The 20,816-nt window shown below is 36.0% G+C and overlaps 1 protein-coding gene across 1 annotated transcript in view; it reads right to left on the reverse strand.

Moving 5' to 3' along the window:
- The window catches only part of FCHO2 (FCH and mu domain containing endocytic adaptor 2), a 153,647-nt gene that overhangs the window by 46,712 nt on the left and 86,119 nt on the right, over positions 1 to 20,816 (reverse strand). The window contains exons 9-11 of the mRNA XM_023729450.1: positions 10,728 to 10,772; positions 8,457 to 8,529; positions 2,441 to 2,465 (exon numbers count right to left, since the gene is read on the reverse strand). Of these exons, the coding sequence (XP_023585218.1) occupies positions 2,441 to 2,465; positions 8,457 to 8,529; positions 10,728 to 10,772 (143 nt within the window). The remainder of the gene's footprint in view (positions 1 to 2,440; positions 2,466 to 8,456; positions 8,530 to 10,727; positions 10,773 to 20,816) is intronic.

Genomic DNA, 20,816 nt, shown 5'->3' on the forward strand with positions numbered 1-20,816 from the left:
GTGTCTGTTGGCCATTTGAATGTCTTCTTTGGTGAACTGTCTGTTCCAAAATTTATATTTTTAAAGCAGTAATTACTTCAACAGTGTTGTTGTTAGCTGCCGTCAAGTCGATTCAGATTCATGATGGTGACCTCACGTGTGCAGAGTAGAACTGCTCCACAGGTTTTCAAGGCTGTGACCTTTCAGAAGCAGATAACTAGGTCTGTCTTCAGAGGTGCCTCTGGGAACGTTCGAACAGCCAACCTTTTGGTTGCTAGCTGAGTGGTTAACCATTTGTGCTACCCAAGGACTCCTCTTAAAATATCACCTTTACTTTTAAAAAGTAAGCTCTTCCAGCAGACACATATCAACTTAATTCTTTATAACATATGACTATACTCCAGCAGACTGACACAATGACTACAATAATGAGCTCAAACATAGAAATGATTGTGAGGATGGAACAGGACTGGGCAGTGTTTTGTTCTGTTGTACACAGGGTCACTATGAGTTGGAACTGACTCAATGGCACCTAACAACAACATACCCCATCAAGTGAAAGTTTAATAATTTATTTAACCAGTCCCCACTGTGATGGATGCTTGTTGTTTTCAGTATTTTGTCAATATAAGCAATATTGAAATAAATATATCTTTCTCAGGAGAGAGATGTTTTTTTCAACATTGTTGAATATATATGTAGAGATAGAGACAGAGAATACATACAGAGATATTATATATATAGATATCAGTCGTGTGTGTGTGTGTATGTGTGTGTATGTGTGCGTATTTTTAAAAACTTTTGTGAATATAGCCATAACGTTAAATTCCTAGCAGCAAAATTGCTTGGTCAAAAAAAACGTGCATTTCTTATTTGGGGAGATACTACCAAACGATATACAGAACAAACTGCACCAATTTACATTCCTACCAACAGTATGAATGATTCAAACTTAAAAATTTTTGCCCGTATGATAAACAGTAATTTCATTCTGATTTGTATCAGAATGAGACTATTTTGAGCATATTTATTATGTTTATGACCACTTTTATTTCTTTTTATGAAAACTGCCTGTTTTTATCCTATGTGCTTTTCTTATTGGGTGCTTGCTTACCATTGTACCAATCTGTATAAAAACTTAATAAACGGAAGCAATTAGCCCCTTGTAATAACATGTGTTAAAATATGCTCCACCAGTTTGTCTCTGATGATTCAAATCCTTTTATGGTGGTTTGTTTTCGTTTTTTTAATTATGTTTTTCATTGTTACACAGTCCAATTTATCTATCATTTCCTACACAATATTAGATCTTTGTGTTCACTTTAAAAGCTCTTTCCTAATTCCAGATAAGTACTGATTAAAGTACAAAACTGGATAATACTGATTATAGAAGAGTATCAATGAGCTAGTGAGAGAATTTAAAATGTTTTCTTTAAAGAGAGTATATATAAAATCAAACGAAGTACTAAACAATTTTATTCAATGTTGCAATCATCAAATTAAGTGCTATAAATAATTAACTCAGAAATAAAGTACATGGTAAGTACACAAATCAAATAGCAACCATATCTTCTGGCATTTTCATCAATTAGTAAACCAAGGGTATCAAAACAGGCAAGTGGTAAAGGTAAATATTATAACTCAAACACTCTGATAATTTTAATCCTAGAGTTCATCAGACATCTATTTATTTTCACTAAAAATTTATTCACAATTCATAGCTTTCTTACTTTAAAGCTGAAATATAACACAAAATACTAGTTTTATTTTAAGTAAGTAACATAAAACAAAATGTTTCACAAAATATCTTTAGTTCTTTGTTTTTGTACACTATTATACTGTAAAAGATCAAAAATGTTTTTGGGCCAAAGGAAAAAATGCTTATGTAAGGAGAAAGATAGTTTGATCTTCCTACACTTATCAACATGACCAGTGTCTAATGAAAAGTTTGAAAAATGTGTCCACTACACATTACTTACATTTGGGAAACTTACTCTCCCAATAAAATTAAAGGGAGCTCTGTTTGATGTCTTCTTGTATTATATATAAGAAAACAAGTTTAAACAAGAAATATAAACTTTTAATTTTTAAAGCAAAACAAAGAACAGAAAAGTACAGATAATGGTTGTTGCTTTGTTGTTTCTAAAATGACAATCTCTTAACAAAACTCAAAACACTTGAAGACATAAAGTAGTATTTTAACAGATCTATGACTAAATTAATAAAAATACTGCATTTTAGAATGTAGCATGCAAATTTAATATCTGGCATGTTTCCCCAGAAAAAGCAATGTAATACTGCACCACTCCCAATTTTAAAAGTAAAATGTCTGCTTTTGAAAGGTAGGTAGAAAAACCTTCTGTTCCATAGGAAAGTGTCTGACAATTAAAGCTAAAATGCATTTGTAAAATAATCTTAATAGTAAATTTACAACAACATGGTTATGGTTAGATCTACTTACAAGTGAATCTGCATCAGGGCACTCCCTATTAAGACAAACAAAATATTAGAAATATTCAACTATTAGAACAGTAGACTAATTATATTTAAAGTGCTTAGCCTAGTATTTAAACATAACTTACTTATTAAACTCTACAAAAATATTTAGAGAAACCGAAACATGAAGATTAAAATTCATCAAATTATTTTAAAATTCTTAAAAGGTTTCCTATACCCATAATTCATGACAAAGTAGAACACGAATCACTTACAAGTATTTTAAAACTACTTTCAAAAGTACACCCACTCCTCACTTATCAACATGGTTAAGTTCCAAAGATGAGGTCGTTTAAGTGAAAATTGGTGTTAAGTGAAAATGGAGGATTTTTTTTCTATTTTCAGACCAACCATCCATTTGTCCGATTTTTTTAATTTAGAAAATATGATCATAGAAATAATAATAGCTAAGATTTACTGATGTGCTCATCACTGTGGTTAAGTCCAGTTATAGACTATTCCTCTGAGAAGGAGCAGGCTTGGAAGACAAAGCTGGATAAAGCCAGGCTGTGTGATTGGAGGGCCCATGGCTTAATCACGTCACCTTCCTCCAGTGCTGGGTCAGCACTTCCCTTGCAGAATCGCCTCCAGGTCTACACTCCCACCCTTGCAAGGCCTCCATTCACGATCTGGGTGCCTGCTCTGCCCTCTGGGCCTGGCAAATCACCAAGGCTCGGGGCTTCCTGCCAGTGCGCTGGAAGCCTGGCTGCTAACTCGGCCCCACCAAGGCAGAGGCTTAGAGGCCCACTTCGGCTCACTTTAGGGTATTGTTAAACTCGCACACATTTCTTCTCTGATGCCTCTTTCTTTTCTCCTTTCCCACTCCCACAGCAATTCTGAGCTGCAGGACCTCAGGCCACATAAGAGCTGTGAACCCAGAACAGGCATCCGCTGGCTCAGTGCTGCCTGTGCGGTGGTGGCCACGGAGAAGGCTGGCCCTAAGCAGCAGCTAGCCTGGCGCCCCCACCTGCAGGAGGGAGCGGAGGGCTTGGGGCAGCACGGGGAGGCCGTCTTCAATGGAGGAGATGCTCCACAGCTGTTGCCACCATGTTCACCACCTCATTAATGCACAAAATAGTCAGATAGACTTTTTACTATTGTCCTAAAAGTGAAATGTCAGATAACAACAGAGTCAGTAAGTGAGGAGTAGGTGTGCTTCTTTTCCATGAATATACTTAAGCTTCATATCAAGAAAGTCCAGGATTTCCGGTGGTTTTTAATTCTTAAAGTACAGAGAGTTAAAAATAATAATAATAATTTAATTCTCTCAAAGGAAAAAAAAAACCTGGCTTTTAAAATTCTATATTAAGTATCACGAAGTTTCAAACATAACAGAAGTGGATACATTTATTTATTTATTGGTAAATAACACTTTTAAATATTTTTTTAACTCAGTGTTATTTAAAGAACTTTCTATAACCTAACATATATAGATGTCAAAACCAGTTTTCTCCAAATATATTAAAAGAGTAGTTAATTAGACTTCAAGTTGGAATAACTTTCTAGTCTAATGTAATATGTACTGAGAACTGGTATTTATCATTTAACTGAAACCAAATATTGAATTTGGATATAAGGTGGTGAAAACTATTATTTTAAATATAAAACTAAAACATAAAGATGACCAACCTCAATCACGGAAGAAGACATAAATATGGGGATATGAGGAATAAGGTTAGAAGAATTTCTATGTATATATTCCAAAACAAATTTGCAAACAAAACTGAGAGTGCAGATTTAAAAGACATTTGGATCAGTTACATATTCTTCGCTTGATATAATTAACGCATATATCAGAATCTGCCACTTTAATAATGGACTGAAAACATGTAGGCACTGAGTACCTTAACAGCTAAATGAACAATAAAAAGCACTAAAATAGTATATGTTGTTATTATGTGCCATTGAGTCAATTCGACTCATAACAACCCGATTATGATGGAGTAGAACGGCTCCACAGGGTTTCCCTAGACTGTAATCTTTCTCCTGCAGAGTGGCTGGTGGGTTTGAACTGCCAGCCTTTTTGTTAGTAGCCACATGCTTAACCACTGTGCCACTAGGGCTCCTTAAATTAGTATATAGAGGAGTTAAACAGGTAATATCTCTACCTACCCAGAGACTAAGCACAAACCAGAAAAATCTACCAATTGCTTTGCTTAAGGAAGACAGGATCTAAAAGACTGGGAAAACGAAAGAGCAGGAAGATGACTACACTGCTCTCAACACAAACTGAAGCACCACCAAACAGATAGGGTAAATGTGCAAACTACATGGGTCTTTATATCCACTTAAAATTGCAAATTTTGAAATACAGCTTCCTTATCATTAGCAGATGAAAAATACTATATCAAAAGCATATGCATACTCTGAGGAAATGTTCACAAAAGGCACTATGACAATAAATTCAAATCTTCTAGAGAATCAAATCAATTAAAATATTAGAATATTTCTATTTTCTTCTTGTTTTTAAAGATACAGTTTAAATATAAAATTAAATGTTAAAGTTCCAAACAGCTTATTTTCTGGCTGTAAACCAGAACTCTCCAGTCTCTGTGGTAAAGCACTCCTTTGTTTGTCTTCCCAGTGGGCTGTATGAGACCTGCAAGTGAAGCCCCAGCAAGAGTAGTTCTGAGCAGGACCCCTCCTCTCCAACTCTGGCAAAAGCCTTCTGGCTATGAGAGAAGAGGCATCCCAACAGCCTCTGGCATTTCATGTAGAGCTAAATTCTAATATTTTTCTGCCAAGAAGTATTGAAAGAAGGTGATGATGGTCCAGTGGTTTAAGCACTGGCTTCTGCCCTCGTCTTCTCATTGCTAAAAACAGTCTAATATCCAAGCGGCTTAATGATCATATTGGGCAATTACTGATCATTAAAAACTGCTTTAAAAGCATGTAATAAGCAAAGATATTATAAGCTCCCTGAAAGAACAGTTTGAAGGCCATACATTATAAAAATATTTTAATTTAAGGCTATCATCCTTCAAAGTAGTCACGAGGATATTAACTGGTTACATTTAAAAAATTCACAAATCAATTGTTGAGACTTTAATATGTATCTCCAATGTTATAAAAAGAGATTAGGACCATAGGTGACCCAGCTGATACTTCAAATACTGGTGGCATAGTTTCCAGCATCACAGCAACATGAAAGCCACCACAGTAAGACGGACAGGGGTGGAAAGACGATATACAAATGATCAATAGCACATAAAAAGATGTTTAAGTCATTAGGGAAATGCACATCAAGTGACAATGAGATACTACTTCACTTCTACTTGGAGGCTATTAACAAAAAAGTAGAAAGTGTTGGAGATGATGTGGAGAAACTGGAACCCTCCTCCATTGTTGGTGGGATTGTAAAATGGTGTGGCTGCTGCAGAAAAACATTTGGTGGTTCCTCAAAAAAGTTAAACAGAAACACCATACGACCCAGCAATTCCACTTCTAGTCATATACCCAAAAGAACTGAAAACAGGAACTCAGATACTTGTACACCAATGTTCACATTCATAACAGCATTATTTACAATAGCCAGAAGGTGAAAACAACCCAAGTGTCCATTAACTGATGAATGGATAAACAAAATGTGGCATATACACACAATGGAATATTACTCAGCCATAAAAAGGAATGAAGTTCTGATACATGCTGCAACGTGGATGAGCCTTGAAAACACCATGCTGAGTGAAGTAAGCCAGACACAAAAGGACAGGTATTTTACGATCTCACTTATATGAACTATCTAGAATAGGCAAATGAATAAAGACAGAAAGTAGATTAGAGGTCACCAGGGGCTGGAAGAAGGAAAGAGTAGTTACTGCTTCATGGGTACAGAGTTTGCTCGGGGTGATGATACAGTGTCGAGAATAGATAGTGACGATGGTGATTTGGTTAATGTAATTAATGCCACTGAACTGTACACTTAAAATGGTTAAAATGGCAAATTTTATATTATATATATTTTACCACAATAAATTTTGTAAAATAAAAAAAAGAAAGCAGCCCTCTTGGCCTATCTTCCCACCTTCCCTAACCTGGCCAGGTGGTCAGTGTCCAGCATAGCTGACGCATGTTGACTGCATGTAGCAATGATAATAGTTACTGTTGTTAGCTGTGCCTGAGTTGGCCCCCGACTCGGCCCCCAACTCACGGCGACCCCATGCACAATGGGATCGAACTGTTGTGATCAATAGGGTTTTTTTTTTAACTGTCGTAAAAATCACAGAGTTTTGTTGGCTGATTTCCAGAAGCAGATCGCATAGATCGCGAGCCTATAATATTTTGTATGTACTGGGTCAAGTAAAATATATTGCTAAAGTTAAAAAAAAACAAAAAGAGAGAGAAAGAGATCAGGTTCTATCTCCTCAGAGAAGTACTCCCTTCTTAAAAGTTTAAGAAAAACATCTGCAGAAGAGATGTTAACTACAGATATAAATCATTTTGGTCTTAATTTGTTAACCAAACACCACCTTGGAGGAGGAAGAGACATACAGAATCTAGAGAAAGTCAGATGATAGAAATATAACTAGGTAGGAGGTGAGACCACCATTCATTCATCTGTCAGTTTGTCTTACAGCTTGTCTTACTGTTGTGCTATGATGCTGGAAGCTATGCCACCAGTATTTCAAATACCAGCAGGGTCACCTATGGTGGACAGCTTTCAGCAGATCTTCCAGACTAAGATGGGCTAGGAGAAAGACCTGGCGATCTACTTCTGAAAATCAGTCAATGAAAACCCTATGGATCACAACAGAATACTATCTAACATACTGCTGGAAGATGAGCCCCCTAGGTTGGAAGGCACTCAAAATACACATTGGTCACAACCATGGACTGGAGTGTACCACTGATTGTGAAGACAGTGCAGAATCAAGAAATGTTTCGTTCTGTTGTATGTGGGGTTACCAACAGTCAGAGCCAACTCTTAACCAACAAGAAACAAGAACACCCAAAGCAAAAACTGTTTTCTCAAGTTGAAAAGATGAAGGCCCATCAAAATATTAAATCTCATGACAGTTCCACTAATTATGCTAGAGAAGTGGGGATTTTTAATCAATTTTGTCAATTTTACTGGGTCAACAAATCACTTAAGACTTTTTATTAGAGTCTCTTCAGTCTATAAACAGGTTGAGTAATTATGGAAAGAAAGATTCTTTTAATTCTAGTTTGTCTCTAATTAATCAAAGTTCAATGATTCTCAACCCTGGGTGCATATTAGGAATCACATGGGCTACTTTAAAAAAGAAAACAACTATACTGGGGCCTTATAAAGAATCTGATTTAACTGTTCTAAAGTGGGGCCTGGGCATAGGTATATTTATTTTAATTTTCCTTTGTTTTAGTCTTAATATGTAGTCAACATTGAAACTCTGCTTAGCTAATACTAGGTCAATTTCTTATGTGCTAGTTATGTATCCTTTGTATACTAATTTCTTATTTTTTCAAAAGGTAAATCTGATTTATAAATGGATCAAATATTCCATCTAAAAATGACCTAGTACAAATAGTAAAACATGTTAGGGCTTTTTTTCTCCCTCATTTAACATTTTCCATTTATGTATACACACATCACTGTATGTCTATATGCTTAGAGTTGTCTAGAAGAATTTTCACCAAATTGCTGACCATTGGTTTTCTCTTAGGCATTAGGATCTTGATTTCTTTTTAGTTTTTCTGCACTTTTAAGTTTTTAAAAGATGCATGTATCATTTTATTTTAAAAAGGGTATTTAAAACTTTTCAATTTCAAGATACTAAAGCTTTCACCTATTCTGTTGAAACTTTTTAAATAGTTAATATTTTGAACTAAAAGCAGAAAACTGACAAATGTGTTATTTAGAAAGGTTTACATTTCTTCATGCCTTAGACATATGAACTTAGTTATTTCCAGAAGAATTTTAGCTTCCCAAATTCAAAACAACTGCCTTATTCTTAATGATTTATAACAATGGAAATGATTTTGATAGTATTGAATATACTTACACAGATTCTGCATCTTTTTCCTTTTTAATTATTCCTGGCAAAGCAAAAGTCTTTCTTTTCCTTGGTTTTATACCTTTAAAAAAAATGCATATTGTTATAAAAACATCAACTGTTCCTGGCAACTATATTGAACTTATTGACTATATCTTGTATTTTGACAGGTAATTTGCTCATAAACCACTGAAGCTAAATTTGATGAAAGGAAATAAAAATATCAACTACTAAAACCCCAATATGTAAATCATAGTCACAGTCTGTTTAGACTTTTCTTTATAAGTATAACATAATCTATTATTCATCAAAAGGTTAGAGAATATTCACTTGATCACTGAAATTCTCTGTCCTTCTCCTAAATCTTCCCTAAGTCACCCCAGGCAAAATAAGCATATGCAGATATTTTAAATCTTCAAAGACAGGATGTTACTTCATTATATAAGATTTTGTTACAAATGTAGGTCAAATCATGTTCCCTGTCTACAGGGTCATCGTAAATAAATGTGTTGTTTTAAATAAAAAGATGACCAGCCAGATCCAATTAGCACAGAACATGGCATTCTTGTGTCTATACCTTATCTCTGATATAATCAATGTTATAAATGGGTCACCATAGCTGAGGAGCAAATATTACCTTTTTTTTTCCCTAATATGGTAGTTCTTCATCCTCTAACTGCATGACAAATTATTTTTTAAAGGTCGGTCATGTTATTAATTGTTGATGGAAGTCAGCACTTTAACCTTAGCTGCTTATTCTTTGAAGCAGAACAGTAAGGGACCTTAGGTCACACCTAGGCTGATGCCCTCATTTTATTGGTAAGGAAACTCAAGGGTTTTTTTTTTTTTCTTTTAGTCACTATTTTGGGTTTGATTCCCAGCCAATGCACCTCATGCACAGCCACCACCTGTCAGTAGAAGCTTGCATATTGTCATGATGCTGAAAAGATTTCAGCAGTGCTTCCAGACTAAAATAGATTAGGAAGAAAGGCCTGGTGATCCACCGTATTTTTACACAGATAACGCGTGCCTTCTGTTTGTTTGCCAACCGCTCTCTCCCTTCTGCAGGGTATTTGCATAAGTGCCGCTATGCCAGTTTTTTTTATACGTTGCTAAGAAAAAAGATCAGCAGAGTGTGCTTACAAAAATACCCCGTGGGGGAGGAAGCAGTTGGCAAACAAACATAAAAGGCTCACATTATTTGGCTAAAATATGGTACTTCTGAAAATCAGCTAATGAAAACCCTATGGATCACAATGATCTAACCCGCAACTGCTCGTGGGGATGGCGCAGGACCAGGCAGCATTTCGCCCCATCATGCACGGGTTCGCCATAAGTAGGGGGCAACTCAAGCAGGTAACAACAGCAATATAGCTAGTAAATAACACGGCTAGAATAAGAATCCAGGTATCCCAGAAAAATGTACTTGCTAGCCTGCAAAGCTGCCTTCTTAAACCATACCATTGTGCAGCATGTTATGATATTTTTTAAATCAAATATATTCTTATTCTCAGAATAGGTATTATTTATTACCCACATCTTACAACAAAGAAAACTGAAGTACAGAAAACTTAAATAATTACTACTCTCAAATAGCTAGTGACTACAAGAAGCCTAGACCCCAGGGCTACTGACTGTTCCAATAACCAACTTACACACTATAGCAAACCATTTCTTAAAATTATTACACGGGGCTTGGAAAAAAAAATAGGACACTACTTCCAAATTATTTATAGTAGCTCACAAAGTGAGATATATAAAACAAGAACAAAAATAGCAGGCATCTCTTGGGTTTCATATTATAAAAAAACCACCTATTTAAATAGAAGTCAGGCTGGTTGTGGACCCTTCCTCCAAATCAAATCATCATCCATTTTAAATTGTGGTAATATTAACATTAATGCATAACCTCACTAATTACCAAAACATTATCCAGTATAAACAGTATACATTAATGTGAAGTGATGACTTTCACATGTATGATATTAGAAGGCTTCAAGATGGATGTCAATGGGTAAAACAATTTCAACATGTATTTGAAAACAAATATATATTATATTTAGCTTTTTAAATATATGTTTAACACACTAATACTCCTTTGGGCAAACCTATCACGTATTTATTAAGCAAATATTGGATCTGAAAATTACATTCAGATTTTTACATCACTCCACAGACAGGCTGACATCAATGAACAGCAGCCCCTCTTTATCTGTTCAATAAACAGAAGATACTAGCCAGTTGCCATGTGCATTAACACATTACAACTATTCAACTTACCTTCAACTGCACTAGCAGGGTCACATTCTTCAAATTCAATTAGGCCTGGAAAAAAAACAAATTAACAACTTCTAGTAGAAACCAAATAGCTAGTCGAAAATAAATATCAAATCAGATCCCATTACATTTTTTTACTTTTTGTGAAATATTTTCCAGTATTATCTGACAATGTTAATTAAAATATCAGTAATAAATTGATATTTTCACCAAAAAAAAATTTTTTTAAATATCAGTAATCATTTAAGAAATTATTATTTCTTACGGTCAAATTTTACCAAAAAAACTTCCTGTGTGTTACCACAGAACTGGAGACACAGAGATCTGATATATAGTTTCTGCCTTCAGGAAGCCTGCAGTAGACTTGATGAGAGAAAACAAGCATGAGAGGCAGTTGCTGGATCCTTGGTTGTGCCCATGGAAAGGGGAGGGGGATCAAGTATTTGCTACGCTACTAGAACTTAAGCTTGAGACTTTGTCTTGTTAACCACTGTATCCCCAATACCTAGAATAATGCCTGGCAAGTGAAGGCCTTCAATAAATATTTGTTGAACAAGTAAATGAATTAATTACATATGAACTAAGCGATGGTGCTGCAGTTACAACCCAGACCTCTCTAACTGTAAAGTCCATGCCTCCTCACACAGTAAGGTTCTGAAGAGCAGATCAAGGAATTTGAAATGTACTTTGCAGGCAATGAAAAGAGTTTTCATATGAGAAAGTTATACACACACACACTTGCAAAACTGTTTAAAGGAAAATTAATTTAGCGTTGGTATGTGCGACAGAGGAAAAGAGATGAAGAAATAGAATCAGCTAGAAAATAATTAAAATAGCCTTGAAATGACAGGACTGCTGAGACTAGCCTTAAATAGCATAAAATATGGTATATTTCATATATGTGAAATACCAAATTATTTAGACAGTAAAAAAACCAAACCAAATCCACTGCCGTCTAGTCGATTCCGACTCCTAGTGACCCCACAGGACAAAGTAGAACTGCCCCATAGGGTTTCCAAGGAGCAGATGGTGGATTCGAACTGCCAACCTTTTGGTTAGCAGCCAAGCTCTTAACCACAAATTACTCTCCTACTGAAATATCCCAAAAGCTAAATATCGGACCAAATAAAAAATTATCTCCCATTAAACTGTCATGTTAGCCCTGTTTTATAATATACATAAATTTATGAAAGTCCAGCATTTTTAGGAAATAATTTATAATGCATTAATGGTAATTTGTATACCCCACTACATCAAAAAATTTAAAAACAGAACTTGAAGAACAGAGTGAAAAAAAAAAGAGTGGTCCTTCTGAGATGTTAGGCTTAACTACAACTATAAGCAAATGTGTGATTGGCGTTCTTACTGATCACTCCTTTATGAAAGAAAACCATTAATTAACAAGAAAGATTCTTCTACAAGTAGGAGCATCTAAAAATGTTGGCTAAATGTTCCTCCCTCCCCTTTCTAAGATTTATTTCTATTCAATCCCAGTTTCTACTCAAATTGAATAAATTAGCATGTAGTGACAAGCAGAATAACAAAAGTAAACATAAAAGTGAGTTAATTAAATAGGCCCTAATCATTAATTGTCAGTATCTCCCTTATCTGGGTATTCTTCTATATATATCATATGACTAAGAAAATAAAAATATATTTACTACTTCCAAAAAAAGCCACAGAGTCAGAAAATGGCCTAATTAAAAATGTAAGGACTTTATTCAAGTCCACTCTGCAAATCTGGAAGCTGAGAAATCATGGAAATATAGGGTACTGAGCTTGCTCTTAGAATCCCTTTGAGGCATAGTTTAACAAAATTTACAATGAGATGAGGACAGACTGATCATCAATAAACGTAAGGAACTTAAGATATGTGCACCTGATAATTAGCAACTTTTTACTTGGTCTAAAAATTATGAAGAAAATTATCAACAGCTTATTATGTATTATTAAATTTCCCACTTACTAATAAAGCTTCAGAAAAGACAACCATCTGTCAAATAAATCTGAAGAAGAGTTTATACAAAAAGGCAATCGCAAATGTGTTAAGTCAAAATTTCTCCTACAGCTACACAGCACATAATTTGTGCCCAGTAACAATTTACAAAATCTCTAACACTCAGGCTATGGGCTTATTCCAGAGAGGAAAAAAATCATAAAAACAAAAATGAAATACCTGTGCCACACTGTGGCGAACCATCACCAAAATCTAAAATGAACTGTTTTTAAATCCATTACACAACAGTTTGTGAAATTTTCAGACAATAGATTTTGGTGCAAATTGCACTGTTAACAAATATTAAAAAATATAATATTTGAGAGGACTTTTTACAACATCATCTTAGTAAAGTCTCCGTGCTTCAATATGGTAAATACAGAAAAATCAATTCTGTCTTTTAAGACATTTAGATGACTTCATATATATGAAAATAATAAAGGCATCCCTTAACTCTATAAAAATCAATGCCTTCAAACAGAATTCTATATTTTGTCTCATAAAACCTTTTGCCTATATTAGACACTTCCTGATTGCTTTTTTCTTTTATCTTTTCTAAACATCCTTTTAACAATCCATCTGAAATAGGAAATGTCCAATGAAAATAAACTACTTGAAACAAAAAACAATTTTTTGAAATATAAAACACCAAATCCTTTCAAACCATAAAATATATTAAAAATTTCAAATTTAGTACCATCTACATGTAAGCTTTTCCATTAAAGATAGAAATACTAAAGTTTCTGGTATCATAAAACTAAATACTCTTTTAAAAATATATTAAATCATGCATGGAAAAGGTTTTCTTTTTCAAACGGCATATACTCCACATGCTACTTCACATGGCAAGGCTTTGCATGCCTGGCTCAGAGCCAGGTGACAGCTCAGCTGGATATGAATGCACATTCTGACTCCCCCGCCTCCCCGCAGCATGTCACTTCTGAACTGTCTCACAAATAGAAAGTTTATTCACCATCTCCCTAAAATGCAGTCTACTGCCCATCTTACTGTTGGTTAATCATAAGGCAAGCTTGTTTTTTTTTGTGACAGTCCTAATGAATAGTTCCCTACAACTGGAATTTCAACCGTTTTAACCTCAATTAATTCTGTTATCAAAATAAATAACTGCTGTTAGTGGTAAGATTTTATGCTGGGTTGAAAGACCAATTTAATTTATATAAAAGCAGATAAGACCGTTTTGGCTCTGTCTCTTGACGCTCTTTTACACATTATCTAAAAATAACCACCACGAGTTCAATTAAAGGCAGAAGAGCAACTCCAAGAGGTCAACCTTTCAATGCAAACCAACAACTTAACATATGACCCTTGAAAATTCTTAAATATGTAACGGAACTCAGTAAAAGAAAGGATTTTTAAAAATAACTACTTTGTCAAAAATACTGTGTAGCAAATTACTACCTATTGGCAGTTTTGTTCTTTTAACAGCTGAAATTTATTAAGATGCATTATTTTTATTTTAATCGCTGCCTAAAACATTTTGGGTGGTATTGATGGAGTGGTGAAATTTTCTCCAAGTGATTAAATGAAATTTTACTTATACCTTTTCATCCAGAGTTTTGTACATCACATTGTTTTTTAATGGAAATACGTTAATACGGCTTTTTTGTATTACTAAAAATGGCTTTGAGATTAAGAAAAAATAAATAACTCTCGTACAATTCAAAAAAATTCTTAAATATGATGCTTTAATCATCAGCTAGGAATAAATTATTGCTACCAAACAAACAACCTAATGGATTTATCAAAATCTAATTTGTATCAAAATTTTTAAGAAATGATACAGGAGAGGAAAAAGAACATATAATAGTAATCTTCAATCATCACAAATGTTTTGTGGAATAAGGTTCAGTATAAAAAATACATGAAATGTTTAATTAATAGTTAAAATTGCTTTGGAGTAAATCCTACTCTCAGGCCACCAACAGAGCAAGTTTGCAACTTCGTCTAATTAAAAACTGGCCTCAAAACTCAAACAGCTGGGCTATCCAAATCCAACATATTTCTGCATATTCTCAACTAAAACCAAAGAGCGCTTGATTCTAATTAGAGCCAAGGTTAAACACACAAACACTCAAACACACACTCAAAAGCTAATAATAAGAAAATGATAATGAAGATAGGTGGATGTGTGTGAAAAGGGAAGATGACTCATAACAATAGGAGTCAGAGACAGCATTTTTAAACTTGTAGCGGGCAAGTGGAATGCAACACAGCCACATTCCTAGGTGCCCAGGATAATGAACTAGGCAAGCTAAACATGAGAAAAAGCATTGAACTTCATTTGATGTGCAAGGACATGGAGGTTTGAGCTCAAGTTCCAGTTTTGCCACTTGCTTGCTAATTGCTTTTGCTGTTGTTAGGCACCTTTGACTAATTACTTACTCTTTTTAAACCCCAGTTGTATTATTTATAAAAGGGGAATGATAACAATAATACCTGACAGGATTGTTGTAAAGATTAAATGAGGTAAGTAAATATTTGTTTAATGCTATACAACCCGTTCTCCCCCAGAAATTGCAAACTTTCCCACCATAGCTCATAATACACTCTAAAACACTAGTAATTTATTCATGTATTACCTGTATTCCCCCTTCCTCCATCCCTAGAATATAAGCCCCAAGAGAGCAGGTATCAAAGTCTGTTCTATTCAGTGATGTATCCCTATGATAGAATAGTGCCTGGCACACAGGCAGGTCAATAAATGTTTGTTAAACGATTAAACAAAAAGGGGTTTATAACCTGTAAGAAACTATGTAAATTTAGAGTGTTGTCATTCATGTTAATTATCTAATTAATTGAAGTTGCTAACTAAAAACGAACAGCATGGTATCTTTCTGAATGGACTAATGAATGAAATTATTAAAAAATCCCAAACTTGTAGCCAAGATGCTATAGATGTAAATTTGCTATTGATTTAGGAGATAATACTGGAGCCATTATTCTCTGTCCTAAAATGTGACGCAGCTGGAGCTGGACTCACAAGGACACATCAACTGGGCCCTGAGGTATAAAGACAATAGCTAGGACAATCTTAGAAAATATCTTTCAGGGAATCTTTCACACCAACAAATCATAAAACACAGCACAAAGGACCCACATACTTCCTACTCTTATCTTTTTCTGTCAGCATTTAGGGAATAGTAAGATTTGTGGGGCCAATGAAGACCTTCCTGACTGAAACCTGTACCAATGATTGTTAAGAAGGTGATTCAAAATGTAGAATCACAGTGACTTAAACAGTTTTTAGCCCGTCTTTGAAAAGGTGAAGCTTTCAATGGTTTTGCCCATTTGTAATGTTTATACTGATGATTCTGCAACATTCCTTGGACTCAAGCAGATGTGGCTGTGGCAGCATGCTTGTCCATTTTCCCACTTTTGCTTATTCTGTAATATTCCTTGGACTCAGGCAGACATTGCTCTGGCAGCATGCTTGTCCATTTCCCACTTTTGCCTCTTTGAATAAATGCTGAATAAAACTTTCCTTTTGCTTTACTAAACTTTGTGATGTTTTTACCCTAGAACACTACGGAAAATATCTATGCAAAAAATTTCAAACATTGATGATTACAATGATGGTGACAACGATAACAATGATGACTTATTAAAAAGAAGTTTTTAACTCCTGGAAGTATTTCAGAAGAATATGATTACATATTACACGTATACTTCATCATATTGCTTTGTGCACAGTGATGAATAAAACATTTGTTTTGGTTTTTCTACTACAAAAGTAGAAACAAATTTAGGCCTGGCCAACCATAAATTAGATAAAATTTATCTGTAATAATCTCCACACTATACCTTCCTTTCCATGCTATTCTTATTATTATGGCATTCTTCTCTTGCTTGTGCCCTCACACTTCCCTGGCATCTTACTGGACTTGAGCTGTCCTTCAGCAAAGTAAACCTGAGTTCCAGTCTTACCTTTTCTTCCCAACCCTATACCAAAGCTTGCTCTATGTCCCTGCTTATGAGAACTATGCTAATTCACACCAAGTATTAAAGTTGATGGACTCTATTGTCGTCTTTCTCAGGGATATTTTTTTCTCCCAACTTTTTATTTTGAATTATTTTATACCTACAGAAAAGTTAGAACAATACAATGAATATCCCTGTATCCTTTACCCAGACACATCAAATATAGATAATCGGCCACATTTGCTTTCTCTCTCTCTCCACATACACACATAAACACACATTTTTCCATTTTTCTCTTGCTAAACCATCTGAAAGTAAGTTGCAGAAATCAATGACACTTCACTGCAGGGTATCTATTTTAATAAAACATTTGTACAAATAATTCCTCAATCTGGTGGCTCTAAACCCCAAATGATCATCGGAATCTTCTAGTGCAGAACAACCAAACCCACTGTTATCAAGTCCATTCAGACTCACAGTGACCCCAGGTGACATAGTAGAACTCCCCCCCAGGCATCAAAATCACCTGGACGGCTTGTTAAAACACAGATTTCTGAGCCCCACCCCCAAAGTGTCCTATTCTTAAAGTCTAGGGTGGAGGCCAGATATTAGCAAATACCCAGATGATGCCAAAGGTCCTGGAATCAAACTTTGAGAACTACAGTCCTAGGAGATCCCTGGTCAACCGACAGATATTTAGTAAGTCTAGACAGTACTTCTCCAATTTTGCTGTGCATACAAATCACCTGGGGATCTTAGTAAAATACAGACCCTGAGTCAGTAGGTCTGGGGTAGGGTTGGAGATTCTGCATTTCTGACAAGCACCCAGAGGACATAAATGCTACAGGTTCTCAACAATGCCTGCACACTACAATCAGCTGCAGAGTTTTAAATAATAGTGGTGCAATGACCCACCCTAGATCACTGAAATCAGAATTTCTGAGGGTAGGGCTGTCTGAAAATAAAAAAGAAAGGAAAAAATAAATGAATGAAAGAAAAATATCTCCACAGATGATTCTCACATGTACCCAAGGATGGAGAACCAATGGTAAGGCAGACTTAGAAACCACAGTCTTAAAGGAATAAGCTTTTAACTGGGGAATTTCAGTCACTGTGAAATTTTCCCAATTTTCATCTAGTTTCTCCAATCACAGAATCTTAGCAATGAAGTATAATCTCCTCCTACATCCAAATTCTTACACTGTCCCCAGGATCATCAGGGTGAGTTATCCTCTGTGATTCCGATAAAACTTTAGTTCTATTTCTAACTACAGCACTTACAGCTGCAAGTCTTCCCTGTCTCAGTTAATGACAACTCCATCCTTCTAATTATTCAAATCAATATTCTTGCAGTGATTTTTTTTTACATCTTTGCTGGGTATAACATACAATAAACTGCACATATTTAAACTGTATAATTTGATGAATTTTGACATGTTTACATCTGTGAATCCATTGCCACTAATTATATATAGCCATCCCCTCCAAAGTTTCCCCATGCATCTTTGTAACCCATTCCACTGACCCTAAGGCAATCACTAATCTGCCTTCCATCACTATAAATTAGTTCACATTTTTAGAATGTTACATAAATGGCATCATATAGTATAGCCTTTTTTGTCTAGCTTCCTTCACTCAGCATAATTATTCTGAGATTCATTCATGTGGTTGCTTATATCAAGAGTTCATTCCTTTTTATTGCTGAGTAGTATATTCCACTATATAGATATACCACAATTGGCTTATCCATCCGTTAATGGACATTTGCACTGTTCCCAGTTTAGGGCTATTACAAATAAAGCTGCTATAGACATTCATATACAACTTTTTTAATTGTCATTATTTTCTTTTCTCTTAGGTAAATATCCAGAAGTAGAATGTCTGAATCATATGGCTGTTGTTGTTATTAGCTGCCATCAAGTCTAGTCTGACCCATGGTGACCCCATGCATGCTGAGCAGAATTGCTCCGTAGGGTTTTCATGGCTGTGACCTTTCAGAAGCAGACTGTCAGACAGAAAGCAGATCAGCGATTGCTTGCTGGGCATGGGAGCAGCAAACAGACACAAGGTAACTTTTAGAGATGATGGAAAATGTGCTAAAACTTAAAATCTGCTGGAAGATGAGTTCTCAAAGGCTTCCATGCCCAGTTTCAGGTAAAACCCAGTCATTAAACTGCTAAATTCTTTTCTAGGGGAGAATATGTCTACTGTAGCAGAACTAAACCACTTGCCATTGAGTCGACCCCAACTCATGGCGACCTCTTGTGTGTCAGAGTAGAACTGTGCCCCATAGGGTTTTCAATGGCTGATCTTTCAAAAGTAGATCACTAGGGAAAAAATCCGAAAAACTAAGCCAAACAGAGAAAACAGCAATCCTGAATCCCTAAACATCAAATGAAGAGATACAGAACTCAGCCAAGCACCAAATGGAATAAGAAACTGACAGAGAACAGAGAGCGATGAGACATACATGCAGAGGTCCCCTATCAGCTAATGCAGCACAGATCCGCCATCTTGGACTCCTATCAGAGACTAGCAAATAGGGGATACGAGAGGGCAGCTTCACGGAGCTTCCAGCAGAAGACAGAACAACCGGTAACTGGCAATATATGCTTCCCCACCCCCGACTCTTCTTCACCCCCACTCGGCCTCCTCTGCTTCCCGCGGCCACAGTCTCTTGGCTGGGAAGCACCAGCTGGATTCCACCCACCCTCACGGGCTGACTCCCTGAGTGCCATATGTTGGCTGCTGGTGTTGCTTTTTTCTGTTTCTTTTGATTTCTTCCTTACCTCTCACCACCTCTCCCTTCTTTCACTCAAATACCTGGCTCCATGCGCCATTTTTGCTTCTTCCTGTGCAGCTCCATTCGAGTGTGGAACTACTTCCCGGTCCATGCTGCCACACTGGTGGGATCCCAGGCTTTTTTGTTTGTTTGTTTGTTTTGAATTGTTTGTTTGTTTTGTTTTTCTTTCCTTGAGTTGGGAGCCCGATCTGGCCGGGCAGCACTGTGAGGCTTGGGACCTACACCCTCAGCTTGCACAGACATGCAGAAGGATCCCTGAGCGCATTTCTTTTTTTTTGGTTTTTTGTTTTTTGTTTTTTTGGGGTTTTTTCTTGTTCATTTTTTTTTTTTTAATTTGTTTTTTTTTTCCCCCTCTTTTTCCATTTTTGTCTTTCTTCATTATTCAGCTTCTCATCTCTCTATACCTTCCTTCTCTTCCTGTCCCCTGAATACCTGGCGCTGAATACCTCTATACCTCCTAGCCAGGCTGTACTTCAACACCTGGGCACAACTTCCCCAGACCTCGTAGCCACACCGGTGGGATCCCTGGGAGCTTTGCTGGTTTTTTGTTTTTTTCTTTCTAATTTTTATTTATTCATTCTTTTCTTTTTTTTCTTCTTCCCCTTTCTGTTTTTCTCCATTTCATAGTCTCTCATCTCTCCACTCCAACAGCAAGCTCCCCTAGCACTCTTTTTTATTTGTTTGTATGTTTTTGGCTCCTGTTCCTCTCTTCTCTCTACCATACCTATCTTAGCTCCACACATCACAATCTCCCCCCTCCATCCTGCCTACCTGCACCATGCGCTGAACATCACACCACCAAGCAGCACAGGCAAGGCCTACCAGAACCTGCCATGCACTGATTACTGACCTGCCCTGGTAGCTGCAGTAAGTGCCACAAACAACCCGTCCCAGCAACTCCTCTTCAGCTAGACCTGCTCTGCTGTACCATATCTGAGCAACTGACCCTGCCAATTGGAGAAGGAGGTAAAAGTACTGTGCCCATAGACAAGCAAACAACAAAGAACACACAGCCTGCCTGTTCAGACATAGCCAAATTTAAAAAAAAAGGACAAAACAAACAAACCTACAATCAATTAATGAGGAAAATAACCACTGAATGACCCAAAGACAGCAGACAATATCAAAACATTTACAAAAACAGGACAGGATGGCTCCAGCAGGCATCCAAAATAAAACACCAGATGACTTCCCAGTAGAAGAAAAGGTACTAGAACTACCTGGTAGGGAATTCAAATCTCTAATACTCAGAATTATCCAAGAGTTGAAGCAAAAAGCAGACAAAAATGAGGAAAAAATAGACAAATTCATGGAAAAAGCAGACAAATTCATGGAAAATACAGACAAAAAAAAT

The sequence above is a fragment of the Trichechus manatus genome, unplaced genomic scaffold, assembly GCF_000243295.1.
Source record: "Trichechus manatus latirostris isolate Lorelei unplaced genomic scaffold, TriManLat1.0 scaffold00029, whole genome shotgun sequence".
NCBI classification, from domain to species: domain Eukaryota; kingdom Metazoa; phylum Chordata; class Mammalia; order Sirenia; family Trichechidae; genus Trichechus; species Trichechus manatus.